This window comes from Carica papaya, chromosome 3, assembly GCF_054855325.1.
Source record: "Carica papaya isolate Zhongbai chromosome 3, ASM5485532v1, whole genome shotgun sequence".
Classification (NCBI taxonomy): Eukaryota; Viridiplantae; Streptophyta; class Magnoliopsida; order Brassicales; family Caricaceae; genus Carica; species Carica papaya.
In genome coordinates, this window is record NC_142311.1 from 35046374 (window position 1) to 35063533 (window position 17160).

The 17160-nt window shown below is 35.0% G+C and overlaps 2 protein-coding genes across 7 annotated transcripts; one reads left to right on the forward strand and one right to left on the reverse strand.

Moving 5' to 3' along the window:
- Positions 1-1348: 1348 nt before the first annotated feature.
- Positions 1349-10519, forward strand: LOC110825370 (N-acetylglucosaminylphosphatidylinositol de-N-acetylase family protein). 6 transcript variants are annotated; one of them, XM_088216810.1, is made up of 12 exons: positions 1349-1480; positions 3861-3969; positions 4056-4116; positions 4555-4625; positions 6906-6970; positions 7327-7371; positions 7455-7541; positions 7729-7796; positions 8912-8960; positions 9388-9548; positions 10033-10140; positions 10242-10519. In XM_088216810.1, the coding sequence occupies exons 1-11, from the start codon at positions 1451-1453 to the stop codon at positions 10103-10105; spliced, it is 819 nt and encodes a 272-aa protein (XP_088072936.1). In that variant the 5' UTR covers positions 1349-1450; the 3' UTR covers positions 10106-10140; positions 10242-10519. The 6 variants fall into 6 exon arrangements, with proteins under 6 accessions (XP_088072936.1, XP_088072937.1, XP_088072940.1 ...); XM_088216811.1 differs by having other exon boundaries at positions 6915-6970; XM_088216812.1 differs by having other exon boundaries at positions 1359-2079.
- Positions 10520-14462: 3943 nt separating this feature from the next.
- LOC110823234 (ammonium transporter 2 member 4-like) lies at positions 14463-17160 on the reverse strand. Its single transcript, XM_022053584.2, has 3 exons — positions 15802-17160; positions 15401-15686; positions 14463-15279 (listed from the first exon to the last, which is right to left on the reverse strand). Exons 1-3 carry the CDS (start codon positions 16390-16392, stop codon positions 14726-14728), a joined length of 1431 nt encoding a protein of 476 aa, XP_021909276.1. The 5' UTR covers positions 16393-17160; the 3' UTR covers positions 14463-14725.

The following is a 17160-nucleotide window of genomic DNA, read 5'->3' on the forward strand; positions in this document are numbered from 1 at the left end:
TTACAGCTTTAAATGCAGTATGAGGTCTGATGTTTTTATTTCATAGTTTCGTGCGCATGTATCACTGTTTTATTGATTATGGGTTGAATGACTGAGAACCCGATGTTGTATGTTGGCTTGTTTGGCATGAATTACTGGTTGCTTATTTGTGTGTGATTTGATGATGCTGACTGAGGAAAAGGGGAATGAAATGTTATGTAAATTGATAATTGTATAATGTGGTCAGTCTGACTAAATATCATGGGAGATGGTGGACGGACCGGGTCCGTAGGGAATCCTACCGGGATTGTGGTCTCTCATACCGGACGGGGTATGAAAACCTTATGTGTTTTGGCACCCATACCGGACGGGGTATGGGGACGGCCCGTTTCACCCTCATACCGGATGGGGCATTGAGGTTTATAGTTTTGGCGCCCATACCGGACGGGGTATGGGGACGGCCCTGAAATCTGATTACAAGTGTTAAAGGTTCACGGGTAGCGAGACCCCTATAGATCCCCATGGATACTAGTAGGCTGGTAAATAAGGAAAAATGTGTTGTGAAATGATTGAGATACAAAAAGCGTGATAAGTATTATGTTATACAGTTCCTATGATTTCATGATGATAATAATGTTATTGCTTTCGTATATTGTTTTATGAATTTCACCGAGATAAATGGATAGTAAATGATTTTATTATTGATAAAAGAATTTGTTGTAAACTATGCTCAATTGGTCCTTTTGTATTTTCTACCCACCTTTACCTCCGTGACGGTGAAATAGTGTGATGTCTTTACTGGGCTGGTGTAGCTTATTCTTTATTTAATCATTTCAGATCAGGAAGACATTGTTCCCGAGCCCGTTCCGCATGAAGACGGCGAAGGGGATGCCTGAAGACTCCGTAGTCATATTTATAGCTTTTTTATTCGAGTTTCTCTTTTAGTTAGTTTGTTCTTTTATACTTTGAGCACGTTTTTGGTTTTAGTATAAGGGATGTTTAATCAAAATTTTTATTACGCTTCCGTATTTGACCTTTTTAATACACATATTTCATTTTAAATTTCCGGGGCCGTTACAAAAATAACTATTTAGAATAATGCATAATTTAGTTACCTCTATCAGTGTACTAATAAGTCAAGTCGTAAATTTATTAAATTAAATATTATAAGTCAATAATCTCAATCTATAATGTACTTAAAAGTAACAAGTTTTACATAATTAATGAAATTTAAATATTAAATTTTAAATTCCGGTCGATGTTAGTTATATCAATATAAACTCAAACTATATAATATTAAATACACAATTTTTATAAAATTTAATAATAATCATATGTTTATTTATTTATTTTTTATACAACATAACATGTGGAAGATTTATATAGAGTAAGAAAATAAAAACTGATTTTCTTTCTCTCTTCTCTCTCATTTCTGTCGCGTCGGAGAGCAGGAACAACAAATTCTACTGTTATGATTCTGTCATCCCTCCTTGATTGGAAGGTAGGTATTGAAGGAAGAATTACAGTAAGTGAAATAGCTGTATAATTTTCTGTTTTTTGATGAAAATGGCTTTATAATTATTTAAAAAAGTGTTACGTATATTTACATATTGATGAAGCTGGCTGGCTGGCTGGCTAACTCAAACAAGGTCAGAGGAAGAAAGAAGGAGAACGAACGTACGAATTGAAGGAAATAAGAAAATTCCAACATGTTAATGTTTGTGAGAGGAAGGAGAAAAGGGAGGAGGAGATGTTCTGGTTTAGGGAGAAAGAGGAGGTAGAGGGAGTGAGGAGAAAGAGGAGAGAGAAAGAGAGGGAAAAGACGAAGAGAAGAAAAACATAATTAGATTATAAAATAAAATTAGGAGAGAGCAAACGGGGCGGCTTTCTGTGGAGGGAATTATGAGAGAGTGACAAAATTGAGCGGAGAGAGACCTGAAAAAACCCTAGGAGCGAGAGAGAGGGAGAGAAAGATAGCGAGGGGTTGTGGAAAAGCTTTTTCGTTTTAGTTTCTTCGTGTAGACAGAAAAGGAGAAGGCAAATCTGGAGAAAGGAGAAAGGTTATTTTTAAATTCATGTAGATGACATTGTTTTCTCACGGTAACGTCACCATTACCTGATATACTGACTTGGAGTGAATGAATATTATGGTGTATATTCAATGTTTGTGTTTCAAACATCATTGTGATTTTGCGTGTCTGAGATGCCTTGATTCTGCTTGACGAAATGCCAAAAGGAATGCTGCAAATGGTGTCATAATTGTGGGTGACTGGGCTTTTCTTTATTAGGTCTTCCTTCTGTCGTTGATACAGTCATTTCCCCGAACGATCGTGAAGATAGTTGTGCATGCTTATCAAATGTCTGTATGCTTTAGAAGAATCACGTCATGCATGTGGATTTGTGGCTAAAACTGGGTGCTTTTGAAAATATTTGAATCCTGCTTCCATACAGTTTGATCTCTTTGTTACTATCTTTTCTTGGTATTATTAAATGGAGCAGTTGAAGTAGGCTGGTTGATTTGAATGATAGGAAATCGAGATTGTTTTCCTTTACTGTTAGAACGAAAGAACCACTGACATTGTTGTATTAGATTGTTGATCTAATTTTGATTATTAGCTCTTATTCCTGCTGTGAAGAGAAAAAGAAAAGCTAACTCTATGTGACCGGAATGAAATGTGAACACGGGCAGGACAGTGTTGGATTGCTTAACTTTAGCATTAATAAACTCTGGATTTTGAGTTGCAAGTGAATGCTGCTTTGACTTTGTTTTTTTAGGGGCATAATCAATCATGGATCAAATATCTGTATTCTTAGCACGTTCTAATGGATTGTAAAAGCTGGAATTGTTCAAATCTTGCTATGAGTTTTTAGATTGATAATTATCTACATTTTTATAACTGTTCTGTCAGTGACAGATGATGAATGACAACATGTGCTTAGTGGATAGTGATGAAATGGTGATAAATGAGCATGAAAACATAGGAGCCAAATTAATCTTTGAAATTGGAATAAAATATAGTTCCAATATGGTGGTAAAGGTATGCCATGGGCGCGTAAATTCAAACAGAAAAAGGAAGAAAGCTTCCATGAAAAAGATGGCAGAGATATTTTATTTTAGTTTTTTTATGTGCTTATTTCCCAACTCCTGGTATTGTCTGTAAATATAATTTCATTTATTAGTTATCTTTGTTTATCAGTGGATGTAAATTTCACACTTGCCCTATAGTTAGGATAAAATTAAATGCACACTAATTAGGTCATAATTTAATTAGTTTACTCCACGAGGCGGAACAATGTCCCCGCCTTATATAATTTTTGACCCTTCTCTGAATATAGACTATTGCTGAATTTTATTGTCTATCCCACCCTTGAAGTGGAAAAATAGTGACTCCCATAACTAAAAATATTTATAGTGAGGTTGCCACAAATATTAGAAGGAACCCCATCTCATGTACCACAGTTGTAGAACAAGCCACCTTGCATACTTAATGTGAGAATTTGGCCCCAGAATTTAAGTGGTCCAAAGGACCATAGGGACAACTGTGTCGCACTGGTATTTTTTTGAACACAATATTCATTGATTGCACATGTTGCGTTTCTTTTTACTGCTAGACGAGGATATGATCATTCAGATACACTTGGATTCTATCTGTTTGACAAAATGCTGATTAAGATCCCTTTAGTAATGGCTTCAAATGACTAATCAACTATCAAGATGAATAAATGTTCAATGGCATCTGTTATTTTAAACATAATCAGTTGAGTCCTTTGTCGTATTTTTCCTTTTTGGCCAATTTTATCTCATGGATTGGTTCTGATGGGAACAAAAAGCTATCAATATTCTGTAATATTCATTATTTTCTGGTGTATGCTAAATCTAGATGGTGTGGCTCGTGATTGTTCTTTCACTTATTGTCACCTGGGTTGTTTCTTTGTGCAAAATTTTCTGCGGATCATGTTCTCTCTCAAAGGCCACATTTTTGAACAATGGTGGGCAATCTTTTGTGTCATATGTCATTCTTGATTCTTCTTCTTGCTATTGCTCAAGTTTCATACCTCATGTCCCTTGAACTCAGGTGAAACTGTGCAAAAGAAGAATATATTACTTATTGTTGCCCATCCAGATGATGAATCTATGTAAGTTTTAGAAAAATTATATAATTTTTGTAGTTGGAGATATGTTTTTAGAGGATGTTTCTTATCACCATTTTAATTTTAATGTTTTTGTTGGCACTACTGCCAAGTTTTTTTCAGGTTTAAAAGACTAATGTTCTCTTGTGATATTGGTCATTGGCAGTTATCATAATTGTCTTAACTGATTTACATGGTGGATTTTCAACTTTTTAAGTAATTAAATATTTATCCATCACAGAGTTATGATACCATTCATGCAGATGTCCTAATTATTTGATTAACTCGCTCAAATTTGTTGTGAACCAAGTTATGAGTTAGCTTTAACTTGGGGGAAAGACTAGCGTTACACGTGCACCATATGACGTGTTAAATTAAGTCAATTCAAGTAGCTGTTGGATATCATATTCTGTTATATTGAAATCTTTTGCAACACACACGCAGGTTCTTTTCTCCAACTATTAATTATCTAACTTCAAGAGGACATAATCTTCACGTGTTATGCTTGTCCATTGGTAATGTGCTGGCATTATGGCCCTTCTTTCTCTGCTGCAAATTTCTAGCTTTTATATTTTTGATTTTATGCATAAATTTTTGTTTTCAATTAATTTGATCAGTTATCTCTGTAAGCATTAGAGATTGCTAGAGCTTAGGATTGAGTTTATCTTCATTGTCCCCTTATGTAGCCATTGTTTGACATCATGAAAATCTGTCTCTTATCTTAATATGTCTTTAACCACTAATAAGCTAGACTCAGAGAGTTGAAATCACATCGATAGGTGAATGTTGAGTGCTTGTGCAGATAACATTTTTTTTGTGTCTAAGTTGATTAGATGCTAATAGAATAAGCTAATCTTTACACTTTTTATTTTTTTTAAAAAAGAATAAGCTAATCTTAAGTGGTTAAAAAGTATTTTATACTTCTTATTTCTGATGGTAATAGTATCTAATATCTTTGGAAAAAATGGAGCAGTAGTGATACCAGTTTAGGCCTTTGGGATCACAAATTAGTTGGTCTTGAAATTGCATTATGCTTTTAAATGAAAAAAATATAGTATTAAAGGCATTAAGAGGGTGCAACTTGCATACAAAATCTTTGCAAGGCTATCAACATGTCAATTGAATTCCCTGAATCCCCATTAGAGTAAAGGAGGATGACCCTTGATAAAAACATTCAGGGTCTAAAATGAAGTATCGTTGACTTTATCAAAAGAAAATTCTGTTCTTTTTTTTTTAAACATAAAAGTATAATTTATTTAGAAGCACTAAGGAAATGCAAACTTGTATAAAAAAGTATTCACAATTCTAGCAAGATGTCAATTACATCCCCCAAATTTTTGCACGAGTACAAAGGATGGGTCCTTAACAAAAAACTCAAGTGTTAGAATTAAAATCCTTAAAAATATGAAATTACATTCTGTACCTTAAAAGTCTTTCTGTTCCTCTCTTTCCATATAATCCAAAAGGTAGCCAAAGGGATAAGTTTTAGTCTCTTGTTCCTCTCTTTCCATATAGTCCAAAAGGTAACCAAAGGGATAAGTTTTAATCTCTTGTCACCTTGGATGCCTCTCCAGGGCATCTTTCCTCTCTTACTGAGCCTGCCACCATCCTACTCACACCTAAGAAACCGTAGTAAACCAACCACCACCATCCTTGCCATATTTAGTAAACAATACTCTTCTCTAAAGACTACCCTCCCCTCTTATAAACCTCCATAACCACTTCTCTTGAAACACGCTATTGAAACCCACCAATGCTTTCAAGCCCAAGCCTCCACACTGTAATCGTTATTTGACCTTGTCCCAAGCCACAAGGTGCAAAGTTTCTTCTCCATTCTGAATCACTCTACAAGAATCTTCATTGGCTTCTTTCCAGTCTCCTAGCCAACTGGAATTGATAGTTGCCACAGGCATAAAAGATATAGGGATGCTGCTCAACCGAGATTCAAAAAGGTTGATCACTGGCCCCCAAGTCAAAGCCTCCTTGAACTTATCCCCTAATGAAATATCCAAATATTTTATAGGTAGTCTCACTTCTTTGCGCTCCAGAATGTAAGCCAACCTTCCATCTTCTTCATTAAGCTGAATTTACACAAGATCTGATTTTGTCAAACTAATCTTGAGCCTCAAGACTGCTTCCGAACAAATTAACACACACCTGATGTCGAGAAGCGCCCTGTCATCCGGTTCAATAGGTAGTCTCACTTCTCTGCACAACCAGTCATTGATCAGTTATCTCCCAGAAGCTATATGTCACAGACCAAAGCTGGGAATCAAAGGGGCACTATCAAAGAAGATGGCTTCTTATTTCTGTATCATTTTTACACAAATAACACCTGTTTACCAAGACTATTCCTCTTTTTGATAGATTATCCAAAATTAAGATACAACCTCTTGTCACCTCCTATTTCTTTCTGTTTCTCTATAAGTACATTGAATCTTTTCTTTCTAAATCCTTTTGTTATTGAATATTATGTTGGAAACGAAAAACTCCTAACAACAAAGGGACTTCAACACTTGCATAAAATTAATTTTCAGTTGGTAGAGTTAATAAGCAATGAGATGTGTGCATCCTATCGTAAATCACACCGCAGATGTAACCTTTTCCTTCTTCTCTTTTTCCCTAGCAGTTCCAGTACTCCAAACTCTAGTATATTCTGTTCCTAGTAGAAAATCCCTTACTTCAGTGTTTCACGTAATTGTTGAAAAATGTTCATTTATTTGAAGGAAGAAAAATGATGAAGAGCAGATAAGATGGGTAATACTTTCTGTTTCTTTTGGATATTCCTCATTTAGGTAATGCAGATGGTAAGGGAAATGTCAGAAAGGATGAATTCTATCAGGCCTGTGCGGTGCTTAAGGTGATTTGTAACGATAAAATATCTGCATAGTGGAAATACAGCAACTAGAAAGCTGCAGCTGTTTTATATGCATGTTAACCTTGTACCTTATGCTATACCTATCACTTATAGTTTGCCAATAAGTCAAAAGGGAAAAGTCAAACAAGGAAAGGACTTAATTTTTATTGAAACAGTATCATTTCTAGTGATTGGTGTTGTTCAATGTACTTAAAGATTTAGTGGTCTAAGCCTTGATAACATTGTCAAAAGGTTTAGTGTTCTAAGCCCTGATAAAGTTCAAACTATCAATTGGAAAATACTTTGATCTGTGCACTGGCCTGCCTGCAATTTTATATGATGTAAATTTGTAAATGCAGGTTCCACTCCAACAAGTAAAGATTCTTGACCATCCGGATTTGCAGGTTTTTCTCAAGAATTTTCCTGGAAAACTTATATATTTTAGTGGTCATATGTTCCAGGTAACTTAAGTTATTGTCATTATTAGGATGGTTTTGGTCAGCTCTGGAGCCATAATTTGTTGGCAAAGGTCATTGAAGGCGAAGTTACTAAACATGGCATTGGCATAGACTTGGTATGACCTTTGTTTCTATATCAGTTAAGTTGACTGTGTATGATTAATATCTCCTTTTAAGATTTCTGGCTTTGTGTGTGTCTGTTGGGGAATTCCCACTGGGAAGCATCTGCTTGAGGACTTTAGGTTGTTCTTAGTTATGCATAAGTTATATGTCTATCTTTTTTCACTGCTTATTACTTTTCAGATCATTACCTTTGATAACTATGGTGTGTCTGGTCACTGCAATCACCGTGATGTGCATTATGGCGTAAAGTAAGTTAAATTATCACTTAAGGTTGAGCTTGGTTTGAATTTAAATTTCATGGAACAGGAAGACTAATATTAAAATAGACAAAAATTTAAATGAAAATAAAATTCTAATTCTAAATCAATTCTAGGTCCAATTCAAGTTAGTTGTTTCTATAATTGATTCATTGACATGTGGAAATACAAATCTATTATTATGAAATTGGTAATGGCACAAATAAAGTATTACTAACTTTGACATATCAAATATCTAGTAATTGAATGGGTTAGAATAAACTTGAGCCAAAAACAACGTTAACTTAACATTTTTATTCACTTAGGATACCTCTTAATTATGTTCTTTATGCATGTGCACTATGTGGGGATAAAATGGTGTGTACGTCTATTATTAATTTCTTCCTAATTATCATGACTAGGAATTTTCTCCTGTCAAGTTTGTTTGCATGTTTCTTCCCATTTCAGCATGCAAAAAGCTATTTTACATAAGGTTTCATTTACCATGCATGTGAATCTCACTGGTTTGCTTTGCCAAGGATGTTGAAGTTGAATATTTAGTATTTTGTCATGCTATTTTCTTGATAGAAATTTTTAGTTGAGAAATTGTAATCGATCTATTTTGTGAGCTAGCACCATATGTGGTGTTGTTCTGTCAAATTCATGTTCTACAATTTAAACCTCTTGAATTGTGTAGATCTGTGGAACCCTCGCTTGGCTGTTTTGCTTATGTGCTCTCTCATTGCTCTAATGAATGCCTTAATACTAGTTGGAAGTATCAATATTGAACTGTTATACTAAATGCTAGACTGCTCATCTTGCAGTAAAATGAGCATTATGCAGGGGAAAGAACATTACTTTATTATCTAACTACAAATCTACTATTACTGAAAAAGTATGTGGTAGATTCTGGATTACTTCACAAACTAAAGCAAATTCTGCATCTGTCTTGAAATAATATGGATAGGAAGTTAGGAACCATCATTTTTCTATTATTCTGGTGAAAACCCCTCTTTCTTTTCATTTGTTGTCTTAGCTTGTTCAACACATTAATTTTATGATGTTATGAAACTATGATATGCTTTGAAACCCATTTATTCTCTTCATTATTTGTGCTGTGTAAGCAGGAAGTTTTTGGTCAACAATCCACAAAGAAATATTGAAGGTTGGGAACTTGTATGTTTTTTTCCTTTTGTTTAGATTATTTTCTTTATCTCTGCTTTACTTAAGATGCAAACTAATTAGCATGCACCATTTTTTGTCTTGTTTAACTTGTGTTCAATAGACGCATCCTTGATTAAGAAAGACTTTTCCTAGAAGCATGGAAACTACTTCAATCTTTCTTGTTTTGTTTGGTTGCTGCCTGAAGATTTTCATTCTTATTGAATTTTTTAGTGAACTGATTTTTTGGCAAAAAATTCATGCATTTTTCTTTTTTTAGACATAGAAGAAGGGAAGAATATAAATTTGTTACCTGGTTATTTTTTCCTCAGTATAAAAAAGGGAAAATCCTTAATGAGCTATTTTCTTCAACATGATTCAATATATGCCATTTTTTTTTAATATTTATTCTTCTATTATAAAATTTTTAACTTGGAATCAGGTTAGTACTAACATATTACGCAAGTATAGTGGGCCTGTTGACATTTGGCTATCGAATTTATATGGCATGAATGGCCCTGGTGGAGTAATGCATTGCTTGCTAAATGAGCAGCCCAAGAAGAGCTTCTTTGCCATGGCACAACACTCAAGCCAATGGGTTTGGTATGTCTACTTTTTTTTTTTGAAATAAAAGAGAGAAAATATATTAAAAGAAAGGCACCAAGGGGGTGCCACCTATGTACAAAAAACGGTTTTATATGTCAATGAGCATATCTACAATTGCTCCTATGTCATTAAGAGTGTGTAAGTTATGACCCCAAAAAAATGGAGCAAAAAAAAAGCAGCCATTTATCTTTAATATTTACAAAAGTATCTTCCATATCCTCAAATGCCCTGCTATTTCTTTCTTTCCAAAGAGTCCAGAAGTTTGGTATGTATAAATCCCCATGAAATTCGTATAAGAGGATGTTATTGATGATTAAGATGTGACTCGTTGTACATTCTCCTTTCTGTTTGACTTCCGTTCTTTGTTTTTTTTGAATTTAGAAATTATTTTCTATTTGAAATTTTTTTCTTTATTTGTTATACTGAAGACCAACAAGTTTCTCTTGTCCTTCTTAAAATGATGCCACTGTTACTTCTGCAGGTTTCGGAAGCTTTTTGTTTCCTTTTCCAGTTATACGTACGTGAACACGCTTAGAAAGATCTCTATCTACTAGTCTGTAGAGCTGGTGAACATAATAAAGAAATAATGGTTTGTGGGATCATTTTTGCTTTGCTGCTCTATTGTGAGTTATTGCCTCAATTTTTCGGTATCACTCTTATGTAAACTTGTCATTTTTTATTTTTTGATAGATAAGAGAGAAGAGAGATAGATCAGGTGGCTGGAGATAAGAGACCGGTGAGTGATGATAGGAACTAAGGTTGGGCAGCACCAACGGCACTGTATGTAAACTTGTTTTGTATCTACATCTGCATGTTCTCTCTTCAGTTTCTCTACATGGCTTTTTAGCAATGAAGAGTTGTGGTGCATATAACACTGAATTGTAGATACGATTGAAGTCAAATGATACTTATTGGTGAAAGCATGGATGTTTCTTTCAAAATTTTCAATATTAGAGCAATTTGTTTAATTTGTATGTTTTATTTATTTTTGGGATGTTATAGGTAAACTAGGTATAATATATGCTTTCCTTCTTGGAGTCTAGCTGAAGAGTGTGATTGACTTGTAACTCTCTCAAAGAGCTTGTAAGCTCAATAACTTACAAATTTTGTTCTTTTAATTTATAGCAAGCCAAAAATTGTCAATTGTCTTAGAGATTAGAGGGGAGATTTAGGGCAAAAACCTGAAGTTTTTGAGGGTAGAAAATACGCAATGCTGAGAAGAAAATAATTTAGAGGAAGACGCTTTCTTAAGATGTGAAAATATAATTAATTAGAAGGTCAAAACAGTATTGCCTATGTAAATATTTAGAATCGATAAACAAAAGGTTAATAATGAGGCTGTGTTATGGGCTCATGAGTTTATACTCCATGATAATACAAAAGGTACTAGTTTATGTAGATGATGTAATGTTATAGAAAATGATGAAGAAGAGAAAATGATCCTCAAGCAATGACTAGCCAAGGAATTTGATATTAAAGATTGGGAATATTAGAATACTTTCTCAGGATAGAGGTGGTATACTCTAAATTCAGAATATTCATATCTCAGCAAAAATATATTCTAGATCTCTTGAAGGAAACTGGCAAGTTGGTGTGCAAGTCTGCCAATACACCAATTGATCCCAATCACAAACTGAGACATGCAAAGGAAGATCCCGGGGGTGGAGAAGGAAATGTATCAGAGGCTAGTGAGAATATTATTATACTTGTCACATATAATGTCAGTTCATGCACAAGCTCAGATAAGTGCACTTGCAAACTGTCTATAGGATACTCCAGGAAAGGGCATTATGTTCAAGAGGAACAATTGATTGCTCCTTGAAACATATACAGATGCAGACTATGCATGTTCATTAATCGATAGATGGTCTATATAGATACTGCACTTGTTCTTAGGAGGGTGACTATGCACGCCCGTAGACAAAGGTTGTAGGAGGGTGAGAGATAAGGTTGTTAACCTTGTTCTTCAGACCCCACAACAAATTCTTCCTGCATTAAATCCTAGTGTTCTACACGGGAATCAAGTACCTGCATGGGATTATCCTTTCTGTCCGTCTCACTATTTAGGACATTGAATTTGTTACCTGAAATTGGTGAATGACTAACATTCTTTTGTTGACTCGGATTTTTCCTATTGGACAACTCCTCAATTCACTCCTTACTAGTCTGACCAACAGTAACCTGCATGGAAATTCCTTATTATTAGACATTTTATTTAAAGCATTAACTCTATTACTTAGATTTTCGGTTGATTATTGTCATTTGGTTGACCTTGAATTTGTGGAGCCTTGTTCAGAGTTCTCCAAGATTTGTCAGTCACCAACATTCACTCACCAAAACAAGTCTACTTCCTCATCTTCTCTGCTTGTGGGCAGATGTAGTGTACACATAAAACATCCCTAAGTTCTTGAATAGGTTCAGGAAGCTCCTTGATTACCAATGGACAAGCACATTAACCAACTTTCTTGTACTTGAAACAGGCTCTGGGTAGGTAGACAGGCATGTTAACCCACTTTCCCATACTTGGCACAGATTGTGGGTAGCCCTTCATATTTGACCTTTAAGTATGAGTTCACCCATTCTAATATTCAAACAAAAGGTTTCTATAAATTAATCTCTCAGGAGAAGCGAGCATAATGACCTTGGGTGACATATATTTTTACGTGGTTTATCCAAATGGAATAACCAATGGCTTTTATGATTTCAAGAATCTGATTTTTCCTTATTAGAGCTCTAAGGGCCAAAAAACTGGGTTCTAGCCTAGACCATAATTGAAAGAATTTAGGTGGTTTCTGGCTGAAAATTTGGCTTTCACCTTTGGATAGTAAGGTAAGTGCCAAACATCATCCACGGTCCTCCATAGAGGACTAATTTAATACCATTTGGGGAGAACTTGTAAATTGAGAACCCGCATCTTATGCCAAGAACTTCTTGTTCCATGTCGATCATCTTTTCTCCCGGTACTAGATTCAAGATATCTTACTCCTCCAGTGCATGTTTCCCCGGTTGCTTTCAGCGTCCGCACGAGAGCTCTCACAAACGTTTTACCTTCACTTCAGTTTTTGTGATCATTTTACTTCACTTTTGGTATCTAACATCCTGCTATGGAAATTGCTGCATGTGCGGCTTTTGATGCATATATATTTGATTAATCGCCCTAAAGATAAAATAACCATACGGCGAATGAAGATAATCAACATCAGTTCTGCTGCATCGAATTCCAGTGTACCTTCTATCTTTGCTTCAAATTTTCTAGATTGATATCTTCGAATCCTTCAGTTGTGCGATTTTGAGGTGATTCGGATCCCTCTAATTTTAATATTGATGACCTTCTGCTGTGCTTTTCTTATTTTAGTGATTCGATGTTCCTAAGCTTTGCATCGACAATTGTCTTCGGTTTGTCTCTAAAAACGGTAGAATGTTAACTTAAGATTCATATTAGCACAATCTGTAGAGTCTTGTGTAAATTTAGAAAATACTTAGGGTCTTATAAGTCTGGTGTTATATATAAGAGAAAAAATAAAATACTTTAGGACAGTTAGGGGAATAAATCTTTAATATTTTCAGTTGATTTTTTCCCCTTTGGTATGATGATCAAAAATAATTTTTTTATTATAAAATAAGTAGTTATTAGTAAACAATAAATTAACAAAAAAATCATAATAAAAGAGTTGAAAATAACCAAAATATTAACAAAATTAATTAAAATTATCAAGTACGCGAGCCGGTTTAAGCCCAGCTCAAATGGCTAGTTGGGCCTAGAAGAAGCTTGATCGACAATGAGCCTGTCTATGGCTGGGCTGAGCCAACTTACGCAGTCAAATCGGGCTGCGGTGACATGGCTCACCCATTTTCACATGTGTAAAAGCATTCAACTCCAGCACCCTGTGTGGATCGTGATAAATAATAATTAATTAATGTATGATACTTCGCGGACGCGAGAAATTATATTTGTTTCAATTTACAATCGGATGAGATGATAACAAACGGTATTCGATTAACAAATTTGGATTGAATTTTAAAACTATTAAATCGATGGTATGTGATCAATAGGTAATTTTTTTTTATTATGCTCTCACAAAATATATATACTTCCAGTTACACCCTCAAATAAAACACCATATTTATTTTCTCATTTTTTCAAATTAATTCATAATATATGATTATTTCAAACACATTTTAATTTTTTATTTATTAAAATAATTTTAGATTTAATATAATAATATATAGTATAATTATTTATTTTTAATATATAAATAATTTTATTTTTATTAAAATTAAATTAATACGATAATATAAATAATAATTATTTATTTTATTAAATATAAAAATTTAATTTGATTATGTATAATAATTATTTATTTAAATATAAATTTAATTATATTTTTGTATAATTTATTTTTTTATTACATATTTTTTATATGCTATTTACTATTACGTATAATAGGTAAGAGTATATTAGTAATTTAACTGAAAATACAATTATATCATTCTATCATTCAAATAAATAATTATAATTAACATATATTAATACACAATTTTTTAAATATATAATTTTTAGGTTATTATTATTTTATATTATTGTCATATATTAATTATTTATTATTAAAATTAATCTAAATATGATGTAAAGAACAAATGCCATTATCAAATAAACGACAAGAGTATATGGTTCGGTTCTTATAGATATAAGGATAATGTTATTTTATATTTATTGTTGAGTAAATTATGTTTAATATTATTTTAAATTATATTCTGCTTTAATTAAAGATAATTTTGATTAATACTTTAAATTTTTAATTAAATATTTTATAATATTTTTATAATTAAAAAATTAGTAAGTGGGGTGACTGGAGGGCAAAAAATTTTACTCATGGAGAAGGGAGTAAAGAACTTTTTATCCCCTGTAGGTATAAGATAGGTGCAAGTTTATGTTTTCTCTGGTAAGATGGGTAAGCAAATTTACACTATACTTTGTGCCTGTCTCTAATTTCACTCTTGTTCGTGGTTGAGTATAAAAGCCATGGATGGATCAATCAACCTCAGGAGTCTCTAGATGTAATGAGATTTACAAAGGGACTGATAATCAGATTCATCAAAACCACTGACCCAGTAATAGAAATTGTGATCAGTGTGTATAGATAATGGAGTGTGAGGGTGTGGAGAACCAGATCTCAAGCCATTTCAAGCTCACCCATTTTACTAGGCGGTGCGACAGGGAACTCATCTACGCCGTAAACAGAATTGTGCCTCGACTCGTACTTCTCCCCATCTCCCCACAATGCATATGCTTCTTCTCCGTGAATGGCATCATCCCCAGTTTGCAGTTCATCCTCCGCCAACCTCAGTGGCACTGCAAACCTGATCAACACGCAAATGATGCTGGTCATCACCACATTGACAATCACCACAAAGACAATTCCCAGCATCTGGATCCCCATCTGCTTGAACCCAGCGCCTGGACGCCCGTCTCGCAAGCTGTAGGCCAAGCCAATGTAGTGCTCCCAGTTGTCTACCAAGTAAAAGATCCGGCAGAGCTTGGGCTCTGCAAAGAATCCCACCAGGACACCGCCCAGGGAGCCTGCCACGGCGTGAGTGTGGAACACTGCCATGGTGTCGTCGACTTGTTTAAGCAACTTTATCCTCTTGTGCAGCACCATCATGGTGAACCATGGCATGCTACCTGACATTATCCCCATCAGGATAGCTGCCCATCCTTGAACTACTCCTGTTGATTATGACGAGGATCATCATCATCATCATCATCATAAGCAAAAGTTAAAATCTTTGATTCGTCATATTCGAGATTTATAGTAATTAGAGAAGAAAAGGTGAGGAATGTTATGCACCTGCAGCGGGCGTGATGCAAACTAGGCCAGTAATCATGCCCTGGGTGGCACCGATGACCGAAGGTTTCCCGAAGAAAAGAATGTCAAGGATGAGCCAGGTGAGCAAACTTGTAGCGGTGCAGACGTGGGTGTTGAGAACGGCAAGAGATGCGTCAGTGCTGACAGTGTAAGGATCTCCGCCGTTGAATCCTGTCCATCCCATCCACAGTAAGCCTGCTCCTGCCAACATCAACAAGATGTTGTTTGGTGGAAACCTCTCTCTGTCTTTTGCTATCCTTGGCCCAACCTTTCATTAATCACATCATCTTATAATTAACTCAATCGTTCTTCACGAGTGTTTTCTTAAAAAATAATCTGATTAATAAAACTGCATTTCAAATTTCTGATAATATAAAGTTTACCCAGAAAGCAGCAGTGAAGCCAGCAACACCAGAAGCCAAATGGATGACATAGCCTCCGGAGTAGTCAATGAGACCCATCTCGGACAGCCACCCGTCAGGACACCATATACTATAAGCAACAATGGTGTATGAAAACGTGAGCCAAAGCGGCACAAACAACATCCAAGCTAGAAAATTCATCCTCCCAAGCAATGCTCCGGCTATCAAAATCATCGTGATTGCGGCAAACACGAACTGAAAATAAATCATTGTGGCATTAGGCAAATACCCAAGAAATGCCTGATCCAAAACAAACTTCTCGTCTAAAGACAGGTTTGGCACCCCTAGGAAGTGAATGAACTTGCTCCCAAATGACATGCGGTAACCCCACAACACCCAGCAGATTAGAACTGCCGCAAAAGCATAGAGGGCCATGAACGCCGAGTTCACAGCCCATTTCTTCTTCACTATACTACCGTAAAGGATCACCAGACCTGGCACGCTCTGCAGGCCCACTAGCGTGGCGGCAGTGAGCTGCCAAGCGTTGTCTCCTTTGTTTAACCATGGTGGGCTTGCCTCGTCCGGTAAAAGGTTCTTCGGAAGTGAATCCATGAGTCAGATTCAATTCCTGAGTAGTTTATTAAATTCGATTCGATTTTTCGAACAAAGTAGAATTAAGCTTTGGGAATGCTCCTATAAACCGCTTATATAATGTTTTGTTGTTTGGTTTCGTTCTTGCTTACAGCATGTTTAGGAAATGTCATTGATTGTAACCTCTGTTTAGGAAGTCTGGATGAGAATACACAACTGCCCTTAATAATTACATACTTGGGTTTCGTAGATTTAGCACTGTACTGGGATACAGAAGTAATTAGGAGAACAAGTGCTGAATATATCAAGTTGTCTGGTTGTTTTCTGCGGCGGTTAATACAATGATTATATAGAATGAGCAATGGAATTCCCCGTCCAACTCCATTGTTTTAAAGCTTTAGGAGTGACATTTCCAAGGCCAATTACAGTAACATAAAAGCAAAAAACTAATATTTTGTGGGGAACCCAATTGAAATTCTTTGTAATCTTGTCATGGGTTTGGCTTCTCTAATCTCACAGATTCCTTCTAAAGAAGACTGGAAGCTGGCAATTAAGATTCAAAGTCAACAATCAAGTAGAATAATTTAGTGAACTCATCAACCATGTATCTCTTCCTTGCTAAACAAGTAAGTTCAAAAGGATCCAGTAGTATTACAGTTGGGATCAATACCATTCTGTATTTTGTTTTTACCAACTGTTTTAACTGTATCTAGCTACCATAGTATAATACCTAAGTTACTTTAATTTAGTTTTTGGTTTATACGTTGTAACGGCAAACCGAAGTTTGAA